At 48.2% G+C, this 21,355-nt stretch overlaps 8 protein-coding genes across 8 annotated transcripts; 4 read left to right on the top strand and 4 right to left on the bottom strand.

The window, feature by feature from the left end:
* Window positions 1-1,284: 1,284 nt before the first annotated feature.
* Window positions 1,285-2,395, top strand: BDV37DRAFT_269559 (uncharacterized protein; the record flags this gene model as incomplete). Its single annotated transcript, XM_032084383.1, has 5 exons — window positions 1,285-1,435; window positions 1,497-1,594; window positions 1,651-2,039; window positions 2,097-2,161; window positions 2,214-2,395. The coding sequence occupies 5 exons, from the start codon at window positions 1,285-1,287 to the stop codon at window positions 2,393-2,395; spliced, it is 885 nt and encodes a 294-aa protein (XP_031944132.1).
* Window positions 2,396-3,110: 715 nt separating this feature from the next.
* On the top strand, window positions 3,111-4,594 carry BDV37DRAFT_242059 (cyclin-dependent kinase). Its single transcript, XM_032081258.1, has 4 exons — window positions 3,111-3,348; window positions 3,412-3,911; window positions 3,967-4,130; window positions 4,192-4,594. The coding sequence occupies exons 1-4, from the start codon at window positions 3,312-3,314 to the stop codon at window positions 4,415-4,417; spliced, it is 927 nt and encodes a 308-aa protein (XP_031944131.1). The 5' UTR covers window positions 3,111-3,311; the 3' UTR covers window positions 4,418-4,594.
* Window positions 4,595-6,163: 1,569 nt separating this feature from the next.
* On the top strand, window positions 6,164-6,850 carry BDV37DRAFT_280423 (putative metalloproteinase; the record flags this gene model as incomplete). Its single annotated transcript, XM_032086565.1, has 2 exons — window positions 6,164-6,764; window positions 6,819-6,850. 2 exons carry the CDS (start codon window positions 6,164-6,166, stop codon window positions 6,848-6,850), a joined length of 633 nt encoding a protein of 210 aa, XP_031944130.1.
* A 2,033-nt stretch (window positions 6,851-8,883) lies between these two features.
* BDV37DRAFT_242054 (40S ribosomal protein eS17) lies at window positions 8,884-10,029 on the top strand. Its single transcript, XM_032081257.1, has 4 exons — window positions 8,884-9,089; window positions 9,157-9,179; window positions 9,279-9,456; window positions 9,524-10,029. Exons 1-4 carry the CDS (start codon window positions 8,943-8,945, stop codon window positions 9,599-9,601), a joined length of 426 nt encoding a protein of 141 aa, XP_031944129.1. The 5' UTR covers window positions 8,884-8,942; the 3' UTR covers window positions 9,602-10,029.
* A 595-nt stretch (window positions 10,030-10,624) lies between these two features.
* On the bottom strand, window positions 10,625-12,626 carry BDV37DRAFT_45877 (FAD-dependent oxidoreductase). Its single transcript, XM_032090698.1, has 6 exons — window positions 12,379-12,626; window positions 12,185-12,310; window positions 12,045-12,119; window positions 11,783-11,971; window positions 11,473-11,725; window positions 10,625-11,405 (listed from the first exon to the last, which is right to left on the bottom strand). The coding sequence occupies exons 1-6, from the start codon at window positions 12,484-12,486 to the stop codon at window positions 11,176-11,178; spliced, it is 981 nt and encodes a 326-aa protein (XP_031944128.1). The 5' UTR covers window positions 12,487-12,626; the 3' UTR covers window positions 10,625-11,175.
* A 365-nt stretch (window positions 12,627-12,991) lies between these two features.
* On the bottom strand, window positions 12,992-14,441 carry BDV37DRAFT_45865 (ubiquitin-conjugating enzyme/RWD-like protein). The gene has a single exon (XM_032090697.1). It carries the CDS (start codon window positions 14,060-14,062, stop codon window positions 13,148-13,150), a length of 915 nt encoding a protein of 304 aa, XP_031944127.1. The 5' UTR covers window positions 14,063-14,441; the 3' UTR covers window positions 12,992-13,147.
* Window positions 14,442-14,597: 156 nt separating this feature from the next.
* On the bottom strand, window positions 14,598-18,752 carry BDV37DRAFT_269554 (rhomboid family membrane protein; the record flags this gene model as incomplete). Its single annotated transcript, XM_032084382.1, has 7 exons — window positions 14,598-15,991; window positions 16,103-16,137; window positions 16,180-16,264; window positions 16,619-16,668; window positions 16,704-16,747; window positions 17,220-18,235; window positions 18,290-18,752. 7 exons carry the CDS (start codon window positions 18,750-18,752, stop codon window positions 14,598-14,600), a joined length of 3,087 nt encoding a protein of 1,028 aa, XP_031944126.1.
* Window positions 18,753-19,489: 737 nt separating this feature from the next.
* On the bottom strand, window positions 19,490-21,096 carry BDV37DRAFT_242040 (serine palmitoyltransferase small subunit family protein). The gene is made up of 2 exons (XM_032081256.1): window positions 20,077-21,096; window positions 19,490-20,012 (listed from the first exon to the last, which is right to left on the bottom strand). Exon 1 carries the CDS (start codon window positions 20,667-20,669, stop codon window positions 20,199-20,201), a length of 471 nt encoding a protein of 156 aa, XP_031944125.1. The 5' UTR covers window positions 20,670-21,096; the 3' UTR covers window positions 19,490-20,012; window positions 20,077-20,198.
* Between the last annotated feature and the right edge of the window lie 259 nt (window positions 21,097-21,355).

Here is a 21,355-nt window from a genome sequence, read left to right as displayed (position 1 = left end):
GGTATGTGTCATCGACCTACCTCCAGAATGGAAAGGAGCCCTCCATCCCTCTAAAACCCTTGACTATGTGGTAGCTCGTAAAGGACCGTCCACTCTGAGTCTTGGCTATGATGCACGACTTCTTGTAGCCGAACGTAGTGTGGTAGTGCAGCAGGCGATAATGTATGCATTCCAGACTCGCTAATAATCTTGGGGAACACTGAGCAGCCGTCGGAATAATCAGTAGCACTATAATTATACAAAGAAGTAGTTTTATGTTACTATTATCTAATATTAAGGTCTGGGGATGTATGATATTATTTGAGCAATGTCAGGAATGTGATTAAACACCGGGGGCTGAACATACTGAAAGTATAAATCTGCCTCTTTTTAAATAATCATGTGTTCAGATTATATGGAGAATGGCCTTTACTTCTTTGGTGCATGCATAATAACTAGGATAACTATCAGGTTACAAGTATGGAATGATACTATTTGTCTGTCAAATCATCCCTTGAATGAGAATACATCAGCGGTACTAAGTCGGTGATCCATTACGGCCATTACGCCATAATTTTCCCTTTATTTATTGCCGTATTTGGCCGGTAATTCAATAACTTCAAATACGTAGATCACTTAAACTACTTGAACTGCTTGAATTGCTCGCCTGGTGTGCTTAAGATGCAGAGGCCTAACCAGCCAAGACCAGTTTCTTTGAATATAAATGTAAGGTCAGGCCCCTTGCCGCTCGATAGTAATGATCCTCCTAGACTCCAGACACCTGCTCCGACTGCGAGAATGTCAAAGGATTGGTGCCCGCTGTCGATCCGCGGATGTTCAGCGAGTGAGAGCGTCGACAGATCAGAAACAGACGAAGCTACTTACTAGGTGTAGGAAGTCCAAGCTCAAAACATTAGCCAAAGCGGGCTGATCGGCAAACCATACTTTTGTGCTGTTCCTAATACATTATCGAGACGTATCTGGATATTTTTATAACCTTATTACTGAATTCCCCCTATCCTTATTCAACAATGTATAATAAATATGACCGGTCATGGTGGTGAGTTATAACAACTGGGCTGTCCCAATGATTTCCTCTTGCATATGTGACATGTCCTGGAATATCCAGAAAGGGTTTTGAATTGTGCTGGGTAAAAGTATGCAATATCTGTAAGTTTCATAAATCATACTGGTACCCAGAGTTCATCTGTCGGATATGACACGCTTGTGTCTCTCCAGCTTTCTCCATAATTTTCTCGCATGGTGTCCAATAGTTATGTCAACACACCTCACACTCCGCCCATAATGCTACATGGTAGAAGCAATGCGGTTGTCACCGTTCCGGCTGTGCTAGGGCCTCTATCATTCGTAACAGTCTGTTTCCGATGTTATGTACGCATCAAGATGGTCAAGAATTTTGGATGGGATGATGGTATAATGGCCGTGGCCGCCGTGAGTTTTCAGCACAGTCTTTTTTTATCAATATCTAATCAGCCAAAATCAAATGTTCAATTTAGGGTTTGCCTTGGTTGGAATCACTGGAGGAATATATGGCATTGGTCAGAAGACAGAATATTTCCATGATCGGATTGACAACTTCCGACAAGCTATGCTAGTGAGTATATTGTGGGTTTTGTATGATATCTAAAGTCTAATGACCTATATACTCAGTGCTGGTGGATCGGCCAACAACTCTATTCTGTTGCAGCTATAGCCATGAGGGTAGCAATCTGCCTTACGCTACTTCCTTTCACTGGTTTCCAGAGGATTTATTCCGCTATCCTCTATACGGTTATAGTGTTTACCATTGTTGCAGGAGTCTTGAATCTCGCTGTTGGCATTTTCCAATGCTCGCCCGTTTCGTATTACTGGGACCGATTGACAGCCCTGGGCAAATGTCATGATGATCTCGAGATGTTGGTTGTCTACATTAATAGCAGTGCAGCTATCATGTGCGACCTTGTTATCGGTATTCTACCTGCAATTCTGCTGCGAGATCTCAAGGAAGTTAGTCGCGGTACTAGGGTTGGAATTGTTGTCCTTCTTGGACTTGGCTGGCTGTTCGTTGATATCCCCGGGGCTTCCACTGGATCATCACTGAACAATAATCATTCTAGTGCAATTACAGCTGTCATCGTCCGATTGCCCTATGTACGCCTATTGTCCAAGACAAATTTTCTATGTAAGAAACTCTGGTCACTACCTCGTTGTTCGAAATCTAACACCAGAACTAGATGACTCAACTGGGGTAGCAGTATGGTCCGACGTAGAAACTGGCCTAGGAATCACAGCTGAGAGCCTTGCAGTCATGCGACCTGCCTTCTCATTCCTCACTAGATCTAAAGAAAGCGATGCCCATGATAAATTAGAAAGCTCTACGCTTCCCAGCTTCGCGCGTGGGCTCGAACCCGATTGAATTCCGTTGGCCTTGTCACCCAGCACACATTATTGTGAAGAGACGAGCTGATTTTCTGGTCACTGTAATAGTTCCTTATACGTGTCAAACACCCCTTGAAAAAGTACATCTTATAATATTGATTGTCTTTTTTCTTCCTTCCTTCCGTTTTTTCTCGCAAAATTCAGGGTATTCTGCATCTGGAATGTATTCTGTTGACAAATCCCATATTCCTGATATGAGCCACTGCGCACGATGCTCATGATAGAATCTGGTCACAGACCTACCAGAGGGATATGGATAGAGTTATGGAGACTTTTTATGTCCCTTCAGGTATTGCCAACGTGGCCTTGTGGCAACTTGCCATGACTCTATGGTTTCCCTGCCAACCCATTGCCGATGATGCATGGCGATCCGGCCCCGCTACGATACTCTCTCACACAGTCCTATGAAGCAACGGGCGATGGTCAGTAAATGATGGTGCAAATACGTGGGGTGACGGTTTCTTCCTGTGGAAGAAGAATACAGGATCGCTCTACCTCATAGTCTCGAGGGGCCCGGGCGGCGTCTCGTATAGTTGCTGCCTGAGGCTGAAGGGGCGGTCTTTTCGTAGATCAAAAGTATACTGAACCACATAATCATAGTCCCGCTTCGGCTAGCCGTTGTCTCGTTGTCCAGGGTGATTTATCGCCCCTCATTTGCCATTTTTGCGAGCCCCAACGTCCCCTGCATCAGAGCTGAACCTCCCGCTTGTTTCCCTGCTCTACTTTCCTGCGACCCGGAGGTCATCGGTGGTCAGTACGTATTTGATGCCATAAATCCTGTAGGGACACTTGTCGCTCACTTGGACGAGCTGTTTTATCTGATTCTTCGCTTGATCCACGTTTGCCAAGTCGTCTGTTAATCCTGGTAACCGGTTACGGTTCCTTCTACCGCCATGGAGAAATATCAGAAAATCGAAAAGATTGGAGAAGGTGTGACCTGAACTCCATTAGCACAAGCCTGTGGGTCCCGACTAATCTTACATCAATACTTAGGGACCTATGGTGTCGTCTACAAAGCTCGTGAGCTTGCTCATCCCAACCGGATCGTCGCTTTGAAGAAGGTCCGACTGGAGACCGACGATGAAGGCGTTCCTAGCACAACTATCCGTGAAATATCTCTATTAAAAGAGTTAAACCATCCTAATATCGTTAGGTTGTTCAACATCCACTCAGAGGGCTATAAACTCTACCTGGTCTTTGAACATCTAGACTCCGATCTCAAGAAATACATGGACGCTCTTCCTGTCAACGATGGCGGACGTGGTAAATCTCTCCCAAATGGCCTTAGCATGGATTTGGGGCTAGGGGAAGCCATGATCAAAAAGTTCATGTCTCAACTAGTCGAGGGCATTTATTTCTGCCACAGTCGTCGGATTCTGCATCGTGATCTCAAGCCTCAAAATCTTCTGATCAATCGGGACGGCAGTCTAAAATTGGCCGATTTTGGATTGGCAAGAGCCTTTGGCGTTCCTTTGAGAACGTATACACACGAGGTATCGTGTTCCTGTGCCGAAACTCATCACCACATCGTAACTGATCGCATTGCAGGTCGTCACACTATGGTACCGTTCGCCGGAGATCCTTCTAGGCGGCCCCCAATATTCAACCGCAGTAGACATGTGGTCGTGCGGCGCTATCTTTGCCGAGATGTGCACCCGCAAGCCCTTGTTCCCTGGCGATTCGGAGATCGATCAGATCTTCAAGATTTTCCGGTCTGGTGTCCCGACTCCATGGCATTTTTGTCGCGAGCTAATCATATTTAATTTCTTCTAGCCTCCTTGGTACCCCGGATGAGGATTCTTGGCCGGGAGTTACTTCTTTCCCAGATTATAAGTCATCATTTCCTAAGTGGAAGCGCGACAGGAATAGTCCGCTTATTCCTGGACTGGAGCGACATGGATTACGTCTTTTGGATGCCCTTCTTGAATTTGATCCGGCAGTAAGGATGTCTGCCAAGCAGGCACGCGAACACCCCTACTTCCGGCATGGACGGTCATAAAGAGTCGTTTGTAGGGGGTTTCTCTCTGGCAAATGATGTTCTGTATGCGGGGCTACTTGCGAGGGACTGGAGTCAAGGCATGCGCATGTCGATCTGAGAAAGTTTCCTTGCTTGAATCGATATCTTTCTCTCTTGCATATGGGAGTCTGTAAGTATCGATGTAATCAGCAAGGAAGTACGAAAACAAAGGGTAATTAAGAACAATGGGGTACAAATTAATGTTTCACAATTTCATTTGCGCAATGCAGCTCGCGGCAGGCTCCGTCTCCATTAGTAGCTGGCTTGGAGTACCCATCGACGAGCTACAGGCGCTGGCGATAGTCGTTAACTCTGAGTAACTGCTAAAGTCGTAAAGGGGCGACGAGCTTTACTCGTGGTATAAGTCAGGAGGAAGATAGAAGTGCTACTGAAAAGCGAGACGGCATCTTCAGGATAAGAGACGCACTAAATTGGTAAGACACCGCCAGCCAGCAGCCCCATATTCAATCCCATGATCCCCGTATAGCTGCACAGAAAGCAACCGGGATTACCCAAGTTATGACCCAACATCGCAGCGTATTATAATAAACCCTTGATTTCCATCACGTAACTGAGGTGTAGTTAATATCAAAGACCGTATATGTTACTAATATTCAGTCCTCACAGTCTTCACCACACAACTTGCCGTGAATTATCCTATAATCTAAAACGCCTAGAATAGACCCTGGCCCTGGCCCTATACGGAAGGCGATCCCCGAGATTACACAGGACACTCAGATTTTGTCCGAATGGCGCCGTCGAGTCGAGAGATCCATTTCGCCGGGAGTATCCCGCGGGAAAGCCGAATAAGGGTCTGATGTTTTACCTCAGGCATCGAGATTGCCTAAACTCTAAATCACACTGTTTCAGGAGGGCAGACCCTAACTAATTCTTTTAAGGTAAGTAGGGTTTCAAGTAAGGTAACATTCTCGAACACCGCCTCTCAACGTCTTTCTTTGAGAAACACTCGAGGCCGAAAGATCAATATCTCGGTAGATCTTCCGTGTTCTGAAGAGATAAGCTGGTTCCTTGTCTAAGATTCGACAAAAAAAAACAATCTTGTTCCCGCTTAGTCAAGCACTGCTCTAGAGATTTTTCGTTCTGGCCACACGTGGAGCCCTTATCCGTGGCGTGTCGCGACCATGGATCTTTAATCAGGGGAGTCTTGGCTGTTATCGTTCAGAGTTGCATCGATGAGTATACAGAACGGCTGAGGTGGAGTGAAGACGGGATGTGGGAGCGAAAAATGCATCACAAGGCTAGAGGCATCTATTTCAGTCGCTGGTATGAGCCCCTTGCTCGTGACAAATTCCCTATCCGCCGCTCGAGGGTTCCGTCTGTGTCTTTGGTAGCAGTTGGGAATCAGTTCTGGAGCCGGTGGGTCTGACATAGCTGTGGGTGCCTTCTTACTGTATCGATTGGGAGGCGATCGACACTACAATGGTGAAACATGGGACGACAACCTACCGACAGATCAATGGAACATAGTGAAACGGCCGGAGCTGGGTCCGCCAGCAACAGCCTGTCGGGCCGTTCAGAATCGATATAAAAGATCGATTTGCGATCGCCGAGTCAATAGTCTTCTCGAAAACCATCGTCTTTCTTTCTATCTCCCATACTCTCGTTACAAGCCCTGGTGGCTGTCGATCATTGCTTCTTAGTCAATCTTTAGTATTTACTTCTGCCTTTCTCAGCCTTACCAATTTTTCTTGCATCCCAGCGATCAAGATGCGTTTCTTCCAGACCCTCGTTGCTCTTCCCCTTATCGCAGGCGCCGTCGCCAGCCCTCTCGATGCGCGCGCTACCCTCCAAAACTGCAGCCCTGAGGGCAGGCAAATGATCGACAACGCACTTGCTCAGGCGGCCCAGATGGCCCACGCCGGCGCAAACCTCATCCGCAGCAATTCCGACTACTCGGCCAACCTCTTCTACAGCTTCTTCAAGACCAACGACGCCCAGTCCCGCAACCGCGTCGCGGGCGTCTTGGAGACGATCGCCACAGAGGCCACGAACGGAAACCAGGGTGTCGTGAGCTACTACTGCACCCCGGAGGGCATTGACTGCGTCGACAACCACTCTTTCACCATGACTGCCTACGGAGAGACGGACGGATACTACGGACGTATCCGGACCTGTCCGGCGTACTTCACCAAGTTCCCCGCTTGGTCGAACTCCTGCGGTGTCCTGGATCAGGCCACCTCCAGCTTGCACGAGATGGCTCATACCAAGGGCATCTTTGGTCCTGAGACATATGGCTATGATGCTATTCATGGTTTAGACGCTGCTTCTGCTCTTGAGAATGCGGAGAGCTATGCTTTCTTCTCCAAGTGTAAGGTTTTCCCAATGTTTCCATGAAAAAGCATGATACTAACCGTTATTGCAGCCGCTTACCTCAACTGCGGTATTCCCAACTAAGCAGTCTTCCCTTGAAAAAAAAAAAAAAAAAAAAACGTGCATCGTGGAGCGATTATTATCGGGGTTAAGGTGGTGTCCGGAGTGGGAGTCGGGGGTGTATTTGATTTTTCTGTGTACTCAGTTCTCATTCGTTTCGTCACAAAGGTGATGCCTGGTAGACTAGCATCCAGCCATTATAGTATACATCCACGTGACGTCTGTGTCTCGGTACAGAGAAATTTCTAAAATTTTCCATAGACAACCATATTCTGGTAAAGTTAAAAACCTCTTGACAATCGCGTTTCGTCCCAATCTCTCTGTGGATACCACACACATGCTTTGTATATTGTAACCTCTGTACTAGTCGGCTTGTAACTGCCGGAAGGAGCCGAGTCCTCTCGGGATTCTATTTAAGGATCTTGGCTCCGCTGGTTCAGCGTGCGTTGGGGATCTGGGTTTGGTGGGATGGAGTAATTAGGGTGAGGTAGTATATATTGCTAATATCTATCCCCACTGTCAGGGATTCTGGAACAACGCTTATGCGCAACGATCGGGTATATTGAAACAGACGACGAAGGTAGAGATCACGAGGAAGCGAAGATTCATTCTGATGATGCCAAGTTGCATGATTGTATCACTTGATTTTTGTTTACCTGTCACTAGGATTCGTGGGGAATTGTACTCCTATGCTTGATGGAAGGAAATATATATAGTAGTGGAAGGGCTCTTCGGATAGCACCACGCTGTTTGAGAGTTGGAATTCGGCACTTATTCAATATATCTTAGCGTGAACTGAGCTTCTCAATGGCAATAGTTAAGTGAAGTAAGACAGTTTAGTCCGATGCAAGAACTGGCCCGACCCTACAGAATACTCGGTGTTTTGAGCCGCCGTTTTTGTCTTGCTGCCCTTTCTGGGTTTATTGGTTCACAGGCAATGGATGCCAGAGACTTCAGGTTTCCGTCAGTGACGCACGTGATTGACAGTCATGGGAGTCAACTTCTTCAAAGGGGGGGGGGGCGCTATTCCCGGATAGGTAATCTTGACGCTAGGCAATTTCAGGCACATTGCAGGCCTGGAAGCCTGAAGGTTGAAGTGACTTGAAACTTGCTCATAGTAACTCTTTTGGTCATGTCCTCAACCTTGAGATACTACTTTTTAAGAACTACGGAGTATATCGCTAGTCATAGGAAATTTATATGTCAAGTCAAATGCATGACAGCGATATGTTGATCGAGTAGAATAACACAAGAACAATCTCAGGGATGGCTAGTACGAAGAATTTGAAGAAAGATTCCTCAGTGTCAAACTATAGAAGTGATTTCTCAAAGTTCTTTACTGGCGGCTTTCAACGCAATGTTTACATTGCTGTTAGTATTCTTATGACCCCACATTGATTGAATAAGAGTCGTCCCCCACCGCCCCATTGCAACACGTCGCTGCGGGCAGAGTATCAACAATCAGATCTCATCTCATGATATATGGTAGATATGTTGAACTTCAGCTACTGAGGGTGGGGAGTTGGGTATGGAAAAGAAAAGGAAGGTAGATGAGGTTCTAGATTAATGCGGGGGAGTGGAAAGGTTGTGATGCCAGCTTCAATCCAAAGTACTGATCCTAAGACTGATATGGATGAATGTGCAATGATGATTGGGTGGATGGAGATTCTCCCGAAAGAGGAATAGTTCGTGGTGGAAGGAGAGATTTTACGATTGGAAGATAATGTGGGATAGGGCTAACGCTGTCTGCCTGAACCCTCAGGTTGGGGCCGGGTATGCATCATTGGATACCATGTACTGACCGCCCAGCGGCAGCGTTAATGAGAACATGGATATAATTCGAAATTCGAGGGTAATGAAGAAGAATATACTTCCAAAATTAGTATTCGATTGAATCCCAGTAGATAAAACGAGACGAACTGCTCATGTTTCCCTACAAGAGGAGGAAGAACCATCGTCATGGCAAGTTGGTGATAGTCATGTGATCTTCAATCACCTGACCAACGACCCCGTTAAGCGAGACTTGGCAGAAATCGGAATGCACACCAAAATTGCCCATCCTCACAACCACCCGAACAACATCGCAGCTTTCGAGGTCGACAACTAATACGCCAAAATGGGTCGCGTTCGCACAAAGACCGTCAAGCGGTCCGCCAAGGTCATCATTGAGCGTTACTACCCCAAGCTCACCCTTGACTTCGAGGTCAACAAGAAGCTTTGCGATGAGGTGGCCATCATTGCCAGCAAGCGCCTGCGCAACAAGGTAAATCTCATCCACGGGTCGACTGCAGAAAAGAAACATCGAAACTGACGAAGGATTTCTCGAATAGATTGCCGGATACACCACTCACCTGTATGAAATCCCGTGTGCCTGAATTTACGAATGTGGACTGGTCTCGAAAGAAAGAAGGAAACACCCCCGCGACTAACCCGACTTTTTTCAACTCAATAGGATGAAGCGTATCCAGCGCGGCCCCGTTCGTGGTATCTCCTTCAAGCTCCAGGAGGAGGAGCGTGAGCGTAAGGATCAATACGTTCCTGAGGTCTCCGCTCTCGACTTCAGCCAGCACTCCGAGACTGGCAAGCTCGACGTTGACCAGGACACCAAGGATCTCCTTAAGAGCATTGGTGTATGTGATGGATCTCTCTACTTCCTTCCGGATCCCGGATGATGGTGACTAACACAACCAACCGCAGTTCGACTCTATCCCCACCAACGTCATCCAGGTTTCCCAGCAGCAGGTCTCCGACCGTCCCCGCCGCTTCGTCCGGTAAATAGATAGTCGTGCAGGATGACGGATAAGGGAACACCAAAAAAATGACATGAAACGGTTGACATCCCTCAGGGAATGGTGGTGGTGACGATGCTACTTTCAAGGATGGGTAATGGCGTCAAAAGACTTCAGGAATAGTTACTTTGGGGAAATAGGTTCCGGGCATCTTTAGGATGAGAAATGATACGCCAGGCCTTTTCTCGCATTTCTGTCATGTTTTAGCAGTTCTGTAAATCGCTGAATTGCACCCCTGGGCAAAGAATGCTTCTTTTGTCACGATCAAGACATCTCGTCCCGCCACCATTCTCTTCGTGCTCTTAGATATCCGGTCAATATGAGCCATTATCCACGAAGACAAATGTTTTCCCATGTATATTCTGTAGGTCAGTGTAGGGCCTGGTCTTCACGTCCCACGGGTTTCCAACGTGCCCAAGTATGACCTATCCATAGTTATCGACGGTATATCCGGAGCCGTAAATGCCATGTAGCCAAGACCTCGTTTGAGGGACGATATCATGTGCTATGTGAATAATATGTACTTCGACCGTGCTGGAATCTATCGATTGTTGTTATAGCGAGCCAATAGATGTGCAGTATGGTCGATCAGGGTTGCGTGTTTGTTCAGCGTCTAAATATTTTGACAACCAACGTACATACCTCAAAAAAATATATATATAGTACAACACATGGGCGACCTGACTTTTCACAGCATCACTGCTGCTAGTCCCCGATCTAAATCCGATGATTGATTTTCACCTGCAATGGGACCTTGATTAAACAATAATTTGCTTGTACTCCAAGATAATTTTACTCCATACTGTTCTTTCAATAACACCGTCTCTTGTCTTCTCCATAGCCTTCGATTTACACTTTACCGGATTTGGGTCTGGGCACGTGCCAAGCTTTGTCGCGCAACATGTGACACGCAGATCATGGTTACCTAAGCCACTCTACGATTGTTATGCTTCTTGCCTTGATAATCTACCGACATTAATGACATTGTAGAAAGTCCTCTAAAGCCATGCTTCTCTGTACCAGCTATATTCAAGTAACAGTTGAACCCCACATATATACATCATATATACACCAGATGAACAGATGAAACATAAGCCTCCTACCCCATATCAACACCTCGTATACTATAAACCCTACCTTATATAATCAACGCTCCCTTTCCTCCTCCAAAAGCCGCCTCGAATGCACAATCTCATCATGCGCAAAGCAAAGACCCATTGCCTTAACCATCTCTGCAGCTGTAACAGCCAGTCAGCATACCTACGTCGCCATCATGCGAAGTAGAAGGAAGGGTCTTACCGGTCATCCTCTGCACAGACGGATCGTTCTCATCCGCCCCGTTCAGCCGGGTATACATCAAGACATCATCAACCCGCGGTTGACGCGCCTTCTCATAGATCGCTAGCCGGGATGGAATATCCTCGGCCTTTGTACCCAGTGGGAGCAGGGTAGCTATACTTAGCGCATCCTCAATGGCCATTGCGGCGCCTTGGCCCATGTCTTTTCCATTTGGTTAGCTTCATATCAACAAGGTATCTAACCATACCACAACAGCTACGATCACCAAGAGAAGAGAGAAAAGCCAAAAAGGAACATACAAGGCTGAAACGGATGCGCCGAATCACCCACCAGGGCAGCCCTGCCCCTAACCCAAGTCGGCATTCTCTCCATATCGGCCAACTCCCACACCTTAAGATCATCACCGGCCATATCGATCATCTTCTCAACTGAGGGAGCGAAGCCCGCGAAGCCCTTTGCCAGGGCCGATTTGTCACCGACTGCTTGCCAGCCTTTTCTCACCGTCAGTTCTCCTCATATCCGTAATACTGGTTTCTATGTGCATGGTATACTGCATACCTTCACCGTACGTCCCCGACTCAGCCGTCGGCATGAACCCGACCAGATTGAAGATCTTGTTATTCGAACACGGGTACGCAACAATTCGTCTGTCGTTACCTGCCCATTCGACGAATACCCCCGGGTCCCCGACTACGTCCTTTGTGGCCTCGTGGTTCTTCAGCTCCTCTGTTTGGAGCAGCCAGCGGAAAGTGGACTTTCCTGCTGGGTAAGGGGAGGGGAAGCTGGGGATGATGTGGGTGCGGAGCATGGACTGGTTTGGTTAGTTTTATTCCTACCATGATGTGGGTGGATTAGTTAGGAGACGTACATGTAGCCCATCTGCGCCGAGTAGGAGATCGCAAGTAAATTCCCGGCCGTCGTCGAGCATTACGGTGGGTTGGTCGCTTTCGATGTTGATATTGGTGATTTTGCATCCCAGGTGGAGGGTAGCTTGGGTTCGGCTGAGGCGTTCTTTGAGGTAGTTGTGGAGGTCGACGCGGTGGACCAGGTACCATTCCTGTGTTTGTTAGTCTTATGTCATGTTTTTGACTAGATAATCTGGGTAGAGATGTATAGATGTATGTACATACAGCCTGCCACTGTCCCCGGATCCCGGAGAGCTCTTTCTTGTACTTCAGTTCGCCGTTGGAATCGTATCGATGGATCTTACATTATCTTAGCCCATATCTCACTGTATGATTCGATATCATAATAGGCGAGAAGGACCTACCTGTTCAATCAAAGTCCCTCCAAAGTCCCTCGGATCAACGTCCATCCATTGCAACAGCGCCGTGCAATTCGGGGGAATGTGGATAGCTGCGCCCGTTTCTCGTGCGAACTTGGACTTTTCGATGACCTGTTGAGTTGAGTCTGTTAGGTGTCTGTTGTGTCTTCATGCATAGCCATAAGAGGGCGAATACGTACAATAACATGATGACCCTGTTTGCTCAGAGCAATAGCTGCGCTGAGTCCGGCAATACCAGCTCCGATGATCACAATGCAGAGGGGGTTCGGGGTATCGTCGATTGACATTTTGGTTTTTTGCTCTTCTTTGTTTGCTTCTATTGTATATAAGTTATTGTGATACGTTCAATTGAATAGGGGTGTCTACGTTGCAATATTTATCGCTATAGTATGCGGCCTCGGTCTTCGGACTCGGACATGTTGGTTCGGGGATAGCGAATGGATACTTGGATTTCATACCATCGGGAGTCAGTCGAGATCCGCGTGAAAAGGTGGATCGGGGGTTATTATATGAGCTGCGAGGCCAATTGTGAGCTGGACAAGGCACGATTCGCTGGGCATCTACCGGATCAGATAATCTGTATACTGGTGTAAGAGGGTAGACGGTCCGGAAATTGCCAAATTGGACTGAATACATGCATAGAGACTCTTCTCCTTGCTGCAGAGTTTGCTTTTCGAGATGCTTGGGTGAGTATGTCAATGGGCTCCCTATTAGATATCAATAACCCAATTGCCACAATAATACGTCTCGGTGTTGTAAATAACCGTTTATACTCCATAAACTCCACTAAATTGAAAGATGGAGATAGTATCAAGCAACCTGTCTTGTAAATTCACTCCAAAATACCAAATCCGTATATCCATCCAAACGCCAACCGCTCAAATAAACCCAAAATCCAAACATAGATGAACCCGTCGTCACCCAAAGCCAAACAAACCATAATCCAAACTACTCCTCGGAATAAGCCATTCGCCGAAGAATCATAAACACCAGCGCAACCAACACGCCGATAATAGCTCGATCCAGCCAGGGATCCTCGGACTGCTGCGAGGCAACAGCCTGCGCCGGATACGGCACAACAGGTTGACGCGGCGCCGCCGCCGCCAAATGTGTTTGTACGTCTGGTGCCGGCGCAGAAGTAGACATAGACGTAGAAGGACGAGGAGGAGTAAACACAGCCTGGACACCTTCTTCCGGAGCCGACGGTTGCTGCACTGGCTCCTGTGATACGGCCACGGGCTCATCCTGCGCTATCTTCTCAGACTGTTCCTTCTGCTGAGGAACATCGGCATCACCCCTCTCACCCTCCTCCTTAGCCGCAGGAGGAACAACCCTCTCGTCGCCCATATCCCCAACCTCCACCCCGTTCTCCTTGCAATAATCTCTCCACTCCCCTAGAATGGCCTCGTTACTCTTCCCACAAACCTCACAGCACCAGTCTCCACTCCGGCGAGCATAATCCCTTCTCACCTCCTCCGAGACATCCAAGCCGCCAACCTGCCCCTTCGCATCTCCGTCCATGAAGCTCCTGATCGCCAGCAGCGCAGTCCGAATCCCCCACGCAGGCTGCCATGTCTCCTCATGGTGCCCCGAGATACTGAGACAAATTTCCCGGTTGACTTCAAAGCGCCCCGTGGGGGTGAGGAAGCGGAAGCTCGGAGGCCGAAGAGGGTACGTTGGGGGTAGGACTATGCGGCCGTGGTAGATTCCAGAGGCGTACGGTGAGGGAGCGGGAGGACCGGCGATTGTGAAGTGCCAGTCGTAGAGGTTGGAGTCGGAGACGGGTTGAGCGTGGAAGTGTGGGGAAGGTGAGGCGGATAGCTCGGCGGCTTCTTTCATTAGTCGACGCAGGGATGGGGACATTTTGAGTGTTGTGCGTTGGGCCTTTCTTTGTTGGACTCAGTATGGTTCGGATGAATGGATTTGCGATTGGGTGGTGGCTGGTATTGTTGTTTGGGGGGTTGCGGTTGGCGAGTGATTTGGTGAATGGCGCATATGCTGTGGAACTAAAGGGTATGCAGCGACTATATGTACGCCATCGCGGAGTTATTTGACCGGAAGGATGAGGTTGGCTGCAGAATTAAATTGATGCCAACTGTCCAGTCGTTAAATGACGTTGCGCGCTGTTGTTGCCGTGGCTCTCAGGCATCAACAATGGCCACACCTGTTGTCCGCCAGTACGGACACATCTTAGAATATAACAAATATAACAAAGCATAGCATGATATATCTATAATTTAAAACTGATATGGACATAACTCCTGGCTTCCAGCCTAGCATGCAACCATTGCGCCCGCGAGGACATCCACGTGTAATATGAACACAGTATACCTACATAAATCATAGTATGCACATAAACAAAAGAAGCAAAGACGCTAAATGTAAGCTGCAACCGGGGCTAATCCCAATCTCTCCATTCATTCGATTGTCCACGTCGTTGGGCGGGCAACCCAGGTTTTCGAGATGCACCTAACTGATCATTACGGGGTTGCAGCAAATCATGACTCTCCTCTACATCTTCAAAATCACTGTCTCCCGGCCTTGGACGCGGCGACATCGGTGCCAGGGTCTTCATTGACACACCCGTTGCAGGGCGCTCGGTTTCCTGATAGACGTTCGACGGCTGGTGGGGTACGTACATCGACGGTGTTGCGTCCGTCCCAAGCCAGCTCCGACTGTTGTGCATGTTACGCTGGTAGAGATCCCGATAGTATTGTTGTTCATCACTAGCCGCCTGCTCTCGTCTCTGTCGCACCCTGTCTTGCGCTTCTAAAAATTTCGAGCTGGGCTCCCAATGCCAACCGTCACCAGTAGTAGTGCGCACAGGAATGGGCCAGAGGAGTGGCCGTTCACCAAATAAGTGTAAGAGATTCCGACGCCATCCGTGATCAAAAGCGTTCGGCATCTTCTCATTATCCTCTTCGTCAAGATAACTATGGTATCGATCATGCTCGCGCTGCCTCTCCAAGTCCGCATATGATCGCGACAGGGCCTGCTGGGCGGGAGTGCCTCCAGGACCCGACTGAGAGTATGCGGGCAGGGATTCCTCTCCCTCCTCTGGCCGGGTGACGCCGGGGATTGCATTTGCATGAGCGTCCAAGATCTGATTGCCATAGTCCTGAAGCCGATGCCCTAGGCTTTCTGGTTCGACGTTTTCTTGGCCATTGTGACCGTTACCCAGTATGTTTTCGTAGCGGCGACGATCCAGCGCTTTCCGCAACGGAGATACATAGCGCGTCTTTTCTAAGCACTCAATCGTGGTCAGGTTACGCACGGCGAGACTAATATGCCAGATGGTAAACCCCGACAGCACCAACCCAATAATCCCTCCGAGTATGGCCAACAATACCACATTCACGGGTAATATGGTGTCCATATACCGCGTATCATTGAGCACCTCGGTCCATATCCAACTCGACGCCACCGCGAAATCAACCCAGCAGAATATCGATGTGTAAATAAGAAACAAGAGAAAGGCCTTGTAGTTATGCAGCCCAACACACGTCGCCAGCCACGGGCAATGATGGTCCATCTTCAACACACATCGTTTACACGTTGAACAGTGATGCGCTCGATCCGGTTTAGGACACTGACATTTTTTGCAGAACCGGGACTCTCCCACTGAATTCACGGTGTATGCAGTGAACTCCGGCAATTCCGTAACCGGCAGAGCGCTGTATTCATGGCGACTATTGGCCGACAGTGGTGAGCCGGGATCTGTGAATACCGCAACACTATACGAGGCGTTCAGGCAAATATAGAGGGCAATGCCGATAATCGACGTCGGTAAGCCTGGTGGCCCAAAGCAGTCAGTATGCGCGTTCTCGCGGGTTCCGAGTATCACCGGAGTAACCTACCAATCCAAGAATTTCGCGACGGCCTTAGACCAATACTGGCTTCAACATAGACCGCCCATGTTGTCAAACCGTAGACGAATGCTAGTGGGAAAAAAGACGCCGCCGCACAGCAATAGCGTTCACATCGGAGAGCCCAGGCCCGAGGACGTCGTTTGGGCCAGGATGGTGACGATGGCGGTGAGGCGGCTAAAGTCGCCATGGTGAGTATCTGAGGTGTATTATGGAGCCAGTCGATGGCTTTATCATCAATCTATTTGGATTAAGAGACTTAATTCATCGCGCTAACAGTGCTTCATTCAACTCCACGGTAGGCCACGGAAGATCCAAGGGCTGATGGCAAACGGGACGAAGTTAGAGATTAAGTGGAATACAGAAGATGCAGCAATACTGGAGCGAAAGAAGCAAGACAGACAACAACTGATAGAGTGAAATAGCGCTGGAGCAGCCAAAGAAAGAAAAGGAAATTACGAAATCAAATGGTTGAAGCGGATCGATCATCCTTCAAGATCGCCGGGAGTGGAATCGTCCGTAATTACCGCCCGCGGTATAAATTACGGCACACAGCCGGTCCGTGTCAAGACCAGACGGGATAAATTTAGCGTGACTTCATGGCTGTGCTATCCGTGGCTCAGCCACGTTCGTAATACGTCGACCTCAAAGTACGCGTAATGGAAAAGATACAGCGGATAGTCTAGTGTGTGTGTATGCCTATCTTGATGGCTGTATTTCCCTCCACATCGTAAATTTCAATAGTTACAGGTATAGAGTGTAGTCATCAAATCCCATTCGTCTCAGAGAGGGAGACGCTCATCACTAAAGTGATTATACACGCGATGCCCTTGCAAGGGTATAATAAATAAATGCACAGGAAATAAGCGGCAATCATCACTCAACGCCGCCAGTCAAATGCCGTCAAGATGTCCCGAAACAGAGTATGAGCCCAAACCAGTTTACAGCTATGAAGGCAGGAAGAATCGTTATGTAAACAAATGCGACAGTCATCAATAAGGAGTCAAGGGCGGAAGGGAGAGTGCCCATAATCAGTTGCCGTTTGTAGTAGTATTGGTAATTGTGAAGGGCTCCATGCCTTGTTCACACCAATCGTGTACAGGCTATTACTCGTCAGCTATTGATCAAATGCAGTCGAGAACATCATGACTTACCAAACAGCTCAGTCTATAACACCACGAGCAATTAGACTTGGGGTACTTGTAGAAGTTCACAATCAAAAGAATGAACCCAATGATAACTGCAACCAAAGCTCCGGCCCGGACCAACCACCATGCCCACCACAGTGGTTTCCGGCCCTTGAAGAAACCCAAGGGACCAGATGTTTCGGAAGACGAGTTCGGGCCCGTCCGTCCTTTGAAAAAATTGACGAAACTTGGGCCAGTCGTGGTTTTGTTCTCTTCATCAGAAGTGGGACCGGCACCACCACTCATCGCCACATAGGGGTTACGGGCGAGCCCAATACGCTCCCGAAGTGCGTTAGGCGATCTCATAATGCAGAGACCGAGGGCCAGGCCCATGACGAATCCACCAATGTGGGAGAAATTATCCAGGCCCGGCAGCAGACCCAGCACGAAAGAGATTCCCACACCAAGGATCATGATAATCAGTTCCACAAATGGCGACGGTCTGTCTTTCCAGGTGTAGAAAAGATCCAAGATGAAGAGTGCAAGGATGCCAAACAGAGCACCTGAGCAGCCCGAAGATGGTTGGAATGGAGCCGCGTAGTTACCTCCAAGAACGAAACCCCAGATACCACTGGCAAAATAAACCAAGGCATACCGCCACCATCCGACCATCCGCTCCATGTCAACGCCCATCGTCATTTGACAAAGCAAGTTGAAGCCAATGTGAATGAAACCACCGTGGAGGAATATAGGCACGATAAACCGATACCACTGGTTGGGCTCCGGCTGATCATCGAGGGAACCACCGAGGTGCGGATTTGGAACACCGCTGAAGCCGCACAGTTCGGATAAGGTGCACTCCAAAGCATTCGTTGTTGAATTTGGGCAGGGCATGAGGAAGTCGACCGGAGAGTTCTGTACCTTGTCGACATTCTTCATACACGGCGCGTACCGCGCTCCCATATTAATCTGGATGTACGCCGAAGGTCCTATCATCGGATTGAATTGAGGTTTCGTCTGAATCGGGTTTCCTGTGAGTTGTCCTACAGAGCCAGTTAGTCTAGCTGGATCTTATAATTCTTCGTGGTCTGACATACCGCTCTTGACCAACTCTGCGATGAACACCGCGATTTGTACCACAGTGAGGATATAGGTGACGAAGGGGATTTTCTTCTTAAAGAAGCCCCTCTTTCCTCTACTTCTATTGGGGGCTGATTCCAACATCGCAGGGTCTGGGGGGTAATGCGTGGGTTGCTGCATCCAGTTGGCCGGTGGTGGCCCGTTTGAGTATTGAGTGTTCTCCTTCAGGGGGATGTTCTCAGCATAGTGATCTCCTTCGTTTAACCTTCCACCCGCTACATATGCGCCCTGATCGGACCCTAAGGAATGTTGGCTGTCTCGTATGTGAGGGGGTTCGGAGTCAGCATAGGGGCGTCCACTGGGAGCCGTGTAGGTGGGCGCTGGTGATTGTCGATGGAACGAGTCTGTATGAGGGATCGCTTGTTCGTATGTTGGTGGGTTGTTGCTGTACCCAGCGTTGTAGTAGCTGTTCGCTGCCATCTTGAATGGTCAGCCGATTAGGCAAAGGGGGCGCAAAGAAATTTCTCTTCCCGGCGGACCTCGCCGATGTGATAAGAAAGTTGAATTATGGTTTTCTTGCGGGGAAAGGGAAATATATTCCACGGTCTGACCGAGTTGACGGGCAGGAAGAGCTGATGATCAGACGTTCTGAACCATGCACGGCCACGTTTTGGCGGCTGGCGACAATGGTGGGAACCCAGGCAACCCCTTAGAAGCTATCGGGGATTAGAGAATGACCGCGGAAGCTTATGTGCACGCAACAAAGGAGAGTGGAGAATGGTGTCCAACGAAGAAAACGGTAGGAGAGAAGAGTTCTATGCAGAAGGGGAGAGAAACAAAAAATAAGAAAACAAAAGACAATGAAAAGGAGAACGGAAAGATGATGTGCCTTTCTATTCACTATTGAGAAAACACCCAAGTTGTCAGTTTGAGATATTAGGCAGTCGAATTCGCGGGTGTGGCACTATTTTTGGGGTTGCCGATCAATTATCGTCGTCAGCGGTCACGATATGAATTTCCCCCAAGCAATTAAACTACTGAAACCCCCGGCCACGCACTCCTGGGATGACGAACAAATCCCTAAGGCTGAGCTGTCTTTTGTGGCTGGTGTGTGGTTCTATCTCCACCACTAGCCTCGTGTTTACTCCGGTCCTGTTCCTATTGAAGGTGTACTTCGTGTTTAACTTTTTTCCCCCTGCCTTTTTTTTTTTTTTTTTTTTCGCCCTGCCGCCAGACGTAATTCGTTAACCAACTGCAACTTTTTGCGATGCGATAATTGATTGCATTTTCTATATAACTCGTCCTCCCTAGCTCCCCTAATTCAGTGCATTATTCATGTAAATTAACACCCATGTACGTTAACATCCAATATGGTTAATTGTACACAGGCTCGTATTTTGACATTAAGCATTACTAAGCGTGTACCAATGACCATGTGGTAGTCAACAGTGTTTGACTTATCCACAGTTGCTCCGGCAGTCAAGAAGTCACAAGGTATATGTAAGGAAACAAAAAAAGGCGGATCTCCGGCCAAGCGAACTAGCATTAGATCCCGCTGGACACTCAAGCTTCGAGTACACATTATCTCTTGTCAAGCTCGGAAGTACTCGTGCTCACATTATAAGTCAGTCCTTACCATTCAATTCATTAAATCTTTGCGGCGAGCCGCTTTCCAACATAGGCGAAGACCAAAACGCCCGGTGCTAACTCCACAATAAAGAACAAAGTATATGTAATGATCTAGGGACGGAACAAAACATTGTTAGCTTGCACGGTGACATGAAGTAGGCTGAACGAGACGTACCACCAAGAACGATTTCCAACGTCTCATGTCATCGATACGAAAGCACCGATGCAGAAGGAATATCAAAGAACATATAGTTTTTGAGATATATATTTATACCATGCGCGTTGATTCAGTCTCTCTTATAACGCACTATCCCCAGAAAACGACGAAGATAGAGAGCCAACATGAGTCTCCAAGATGCCCAGAGCGGCTCCCATCTCCTCGCTGCTATGGCCGGTCAACAACCATACGAGGCGGGTCAGCTTCTGGTAGAGCAGTGTTGGGAAATACAGCAGTAGGGCCCAGAAAAGCAGTGATAGCACCACCATCACGAAGGAGTTGGCCACGAGTTTCTCGCCCGGGGTCATGACGTAGAGTCCGAATGTGACTTCGTACCGGTAGTATTCGAGGCGAATACGATCAGCAAACCGCTGTATGACATTCCGGCGAGGGCTCTTCATCATATGGCTGATGCTAGAGGAGTTTGGGTTCGTAGAGCCCGACATGGTGGAAGAGTATTTATTAATCAGCTCGTCGACCGCGGCTGGAGCGTGAGAGGAGATGTGCGTCGAGGTCGAGGGCGTATAAAAGGACTGCATTTCGGTTGCCATTGCGTTGTATATTTCTGAAGCAGAATCGACGCGTCTGAGAAACAGGTATTCTCAATGTTTCTTGAGAGTCGTTGTAATGCTTCTGGCTTCTGACTCCTCGGACGTAGGGTGGAGAGCAGTCGCGTGGTTCCCCGAGACTGCTCCACTTATACGAGTATTATGATTATTCAAGGGCAGGCACCGTAGGCGTCCAGACTTGAGACAGAACAGCGCGCGAGGTTCTGGCTCGACGTGGAGCTTCAATCAAGGAGGGACCAGGAAATCGAAGAATAGACGCGCAAAGTACACGGCGGATTCAATTCAGTCCCAAAGAGGGAAAGCGAACCACGCAGTTGGACCAAGAAATTTACCGGAACGTATTATACAGAGGAGAGAGGATAAGAGGAGAGAGCTTCGCCGGAGCAGCCGAAGAGAGGGAATTGAAGGTGGGAAGGATGGCTTTCGGTAGAGCGCGGATGTGGTAGTGTTCAAGGCGGATCTGCCTTGATGAAGCTAGAACCTGCTACCGCCAATCATCGTTGGCTTCCAGCGTCATCTTTCCCTGTGGACTTCGGGTTTATCGGCACCTCCCGTGGGCTTTTTTTTCTTTTCTTTTCTTTTTTTTTTTTTTTTTTTTTTTTTTTTTTTTTTTTTTTTTTTTTTTTTTTTTTTTTTTTTTTTTTTTTTTTTTTTTTTTTTTTTTTTTT

This window comes from Aspergillus pseudonomiae, assembly GCF_009193645.1.
Source record: "Aspergillus pseudonomiae strain CBS 119388 unplaced genomic scaffold BDV37scaffold_14, whole genome shotgun sequence".
Lineage (NCBI taxonomy): Eukaryota > Fungi > Ascomycota > Eurotiomycetes > Eurotiales > Aspergillaceae > Aspergillus > Aspergillus pseudonomiae.
Note: the sequence above shows the minus strand (reverse complement) of the source record. Positions and strands in the feature narration are given on the sequence as shown.

Coding starts and splice junctions, on each gene's coding strand:
- BDV37DRAFT_45877 (XM_032090698.1), bottom strand. CDS start 12,486: ATGTCAATCGACGATACCCCGAACCCCCTCTGCATTGTGATCATCGGA. Junction 12,120..12,184: donor GAGGGACTTTGATTGAACAG/GTAGGTCCTTCT, acceptor AGATAATGTAAG/ATCCATCGATACGATTCCAA. Junction 11,406..11,472: donor GTCGGGGACGTACGGTGAAG/GTATGCAGTATA, acceptor CGGTGAGAAAAG/GCTGGCAAGCAGTCGGTGAC.
- BDV37DRAFT_242059 (XM_032081258.1), top strand. CDS start 3,312: ATGGAGAAATATCAGAAAATCGAAAAGATTGGAGAAG. Junction 3,349..3,411: donor AATCGAAAAGATTGGAGAAG/GTGTGACCTGAA, acceptor ATCAATACTTAG/GGACCTATGGTGTCGTCTAC. Junction 4,131..4,191: donor CAGATCTTCAAGATTTTCCG/GTCTGGTGTCCC, acceptor AATTTCTTCTAG/CCTCCTTGGTACCCCGGATG.
- BDV37DRAFT_45865 (XM_032090697.1), bottom strand. CDS start 14,062: ATGTCCCCATCCCTGCGTCGACTAATGAAAGAAGCCGCCGAGCTATCC.
- BDV37DRAFT_242054 (XM_032081257.1), top strand. CDS start 8,943: ATGGGTCGCGTTCGCACAAAGACCGTCAAGCGGTCCGCCAAGGTCATC. Junction 9,090..9,156: donor GCAAGCGCCTGCGCAACAAG/GTAAATCTCATC, acceptor TTTCTCGAATAG/ATTGCCGGATACACCACTCA. Junction 9,180..9,278: donor GCCGGATACACCACTCACCT/GTATGAAATCCC, acceptor TCAACTCAATAG/GATGAAGCGTATCCAGCGCG.
- BDV37DRAFT_242040 (XM_032081256.1), bottom strand. CDS start 20,669: ATGGCAACCGAAATGCAGTCCTTTTATACGCCCTCGACCTCGACGCAC.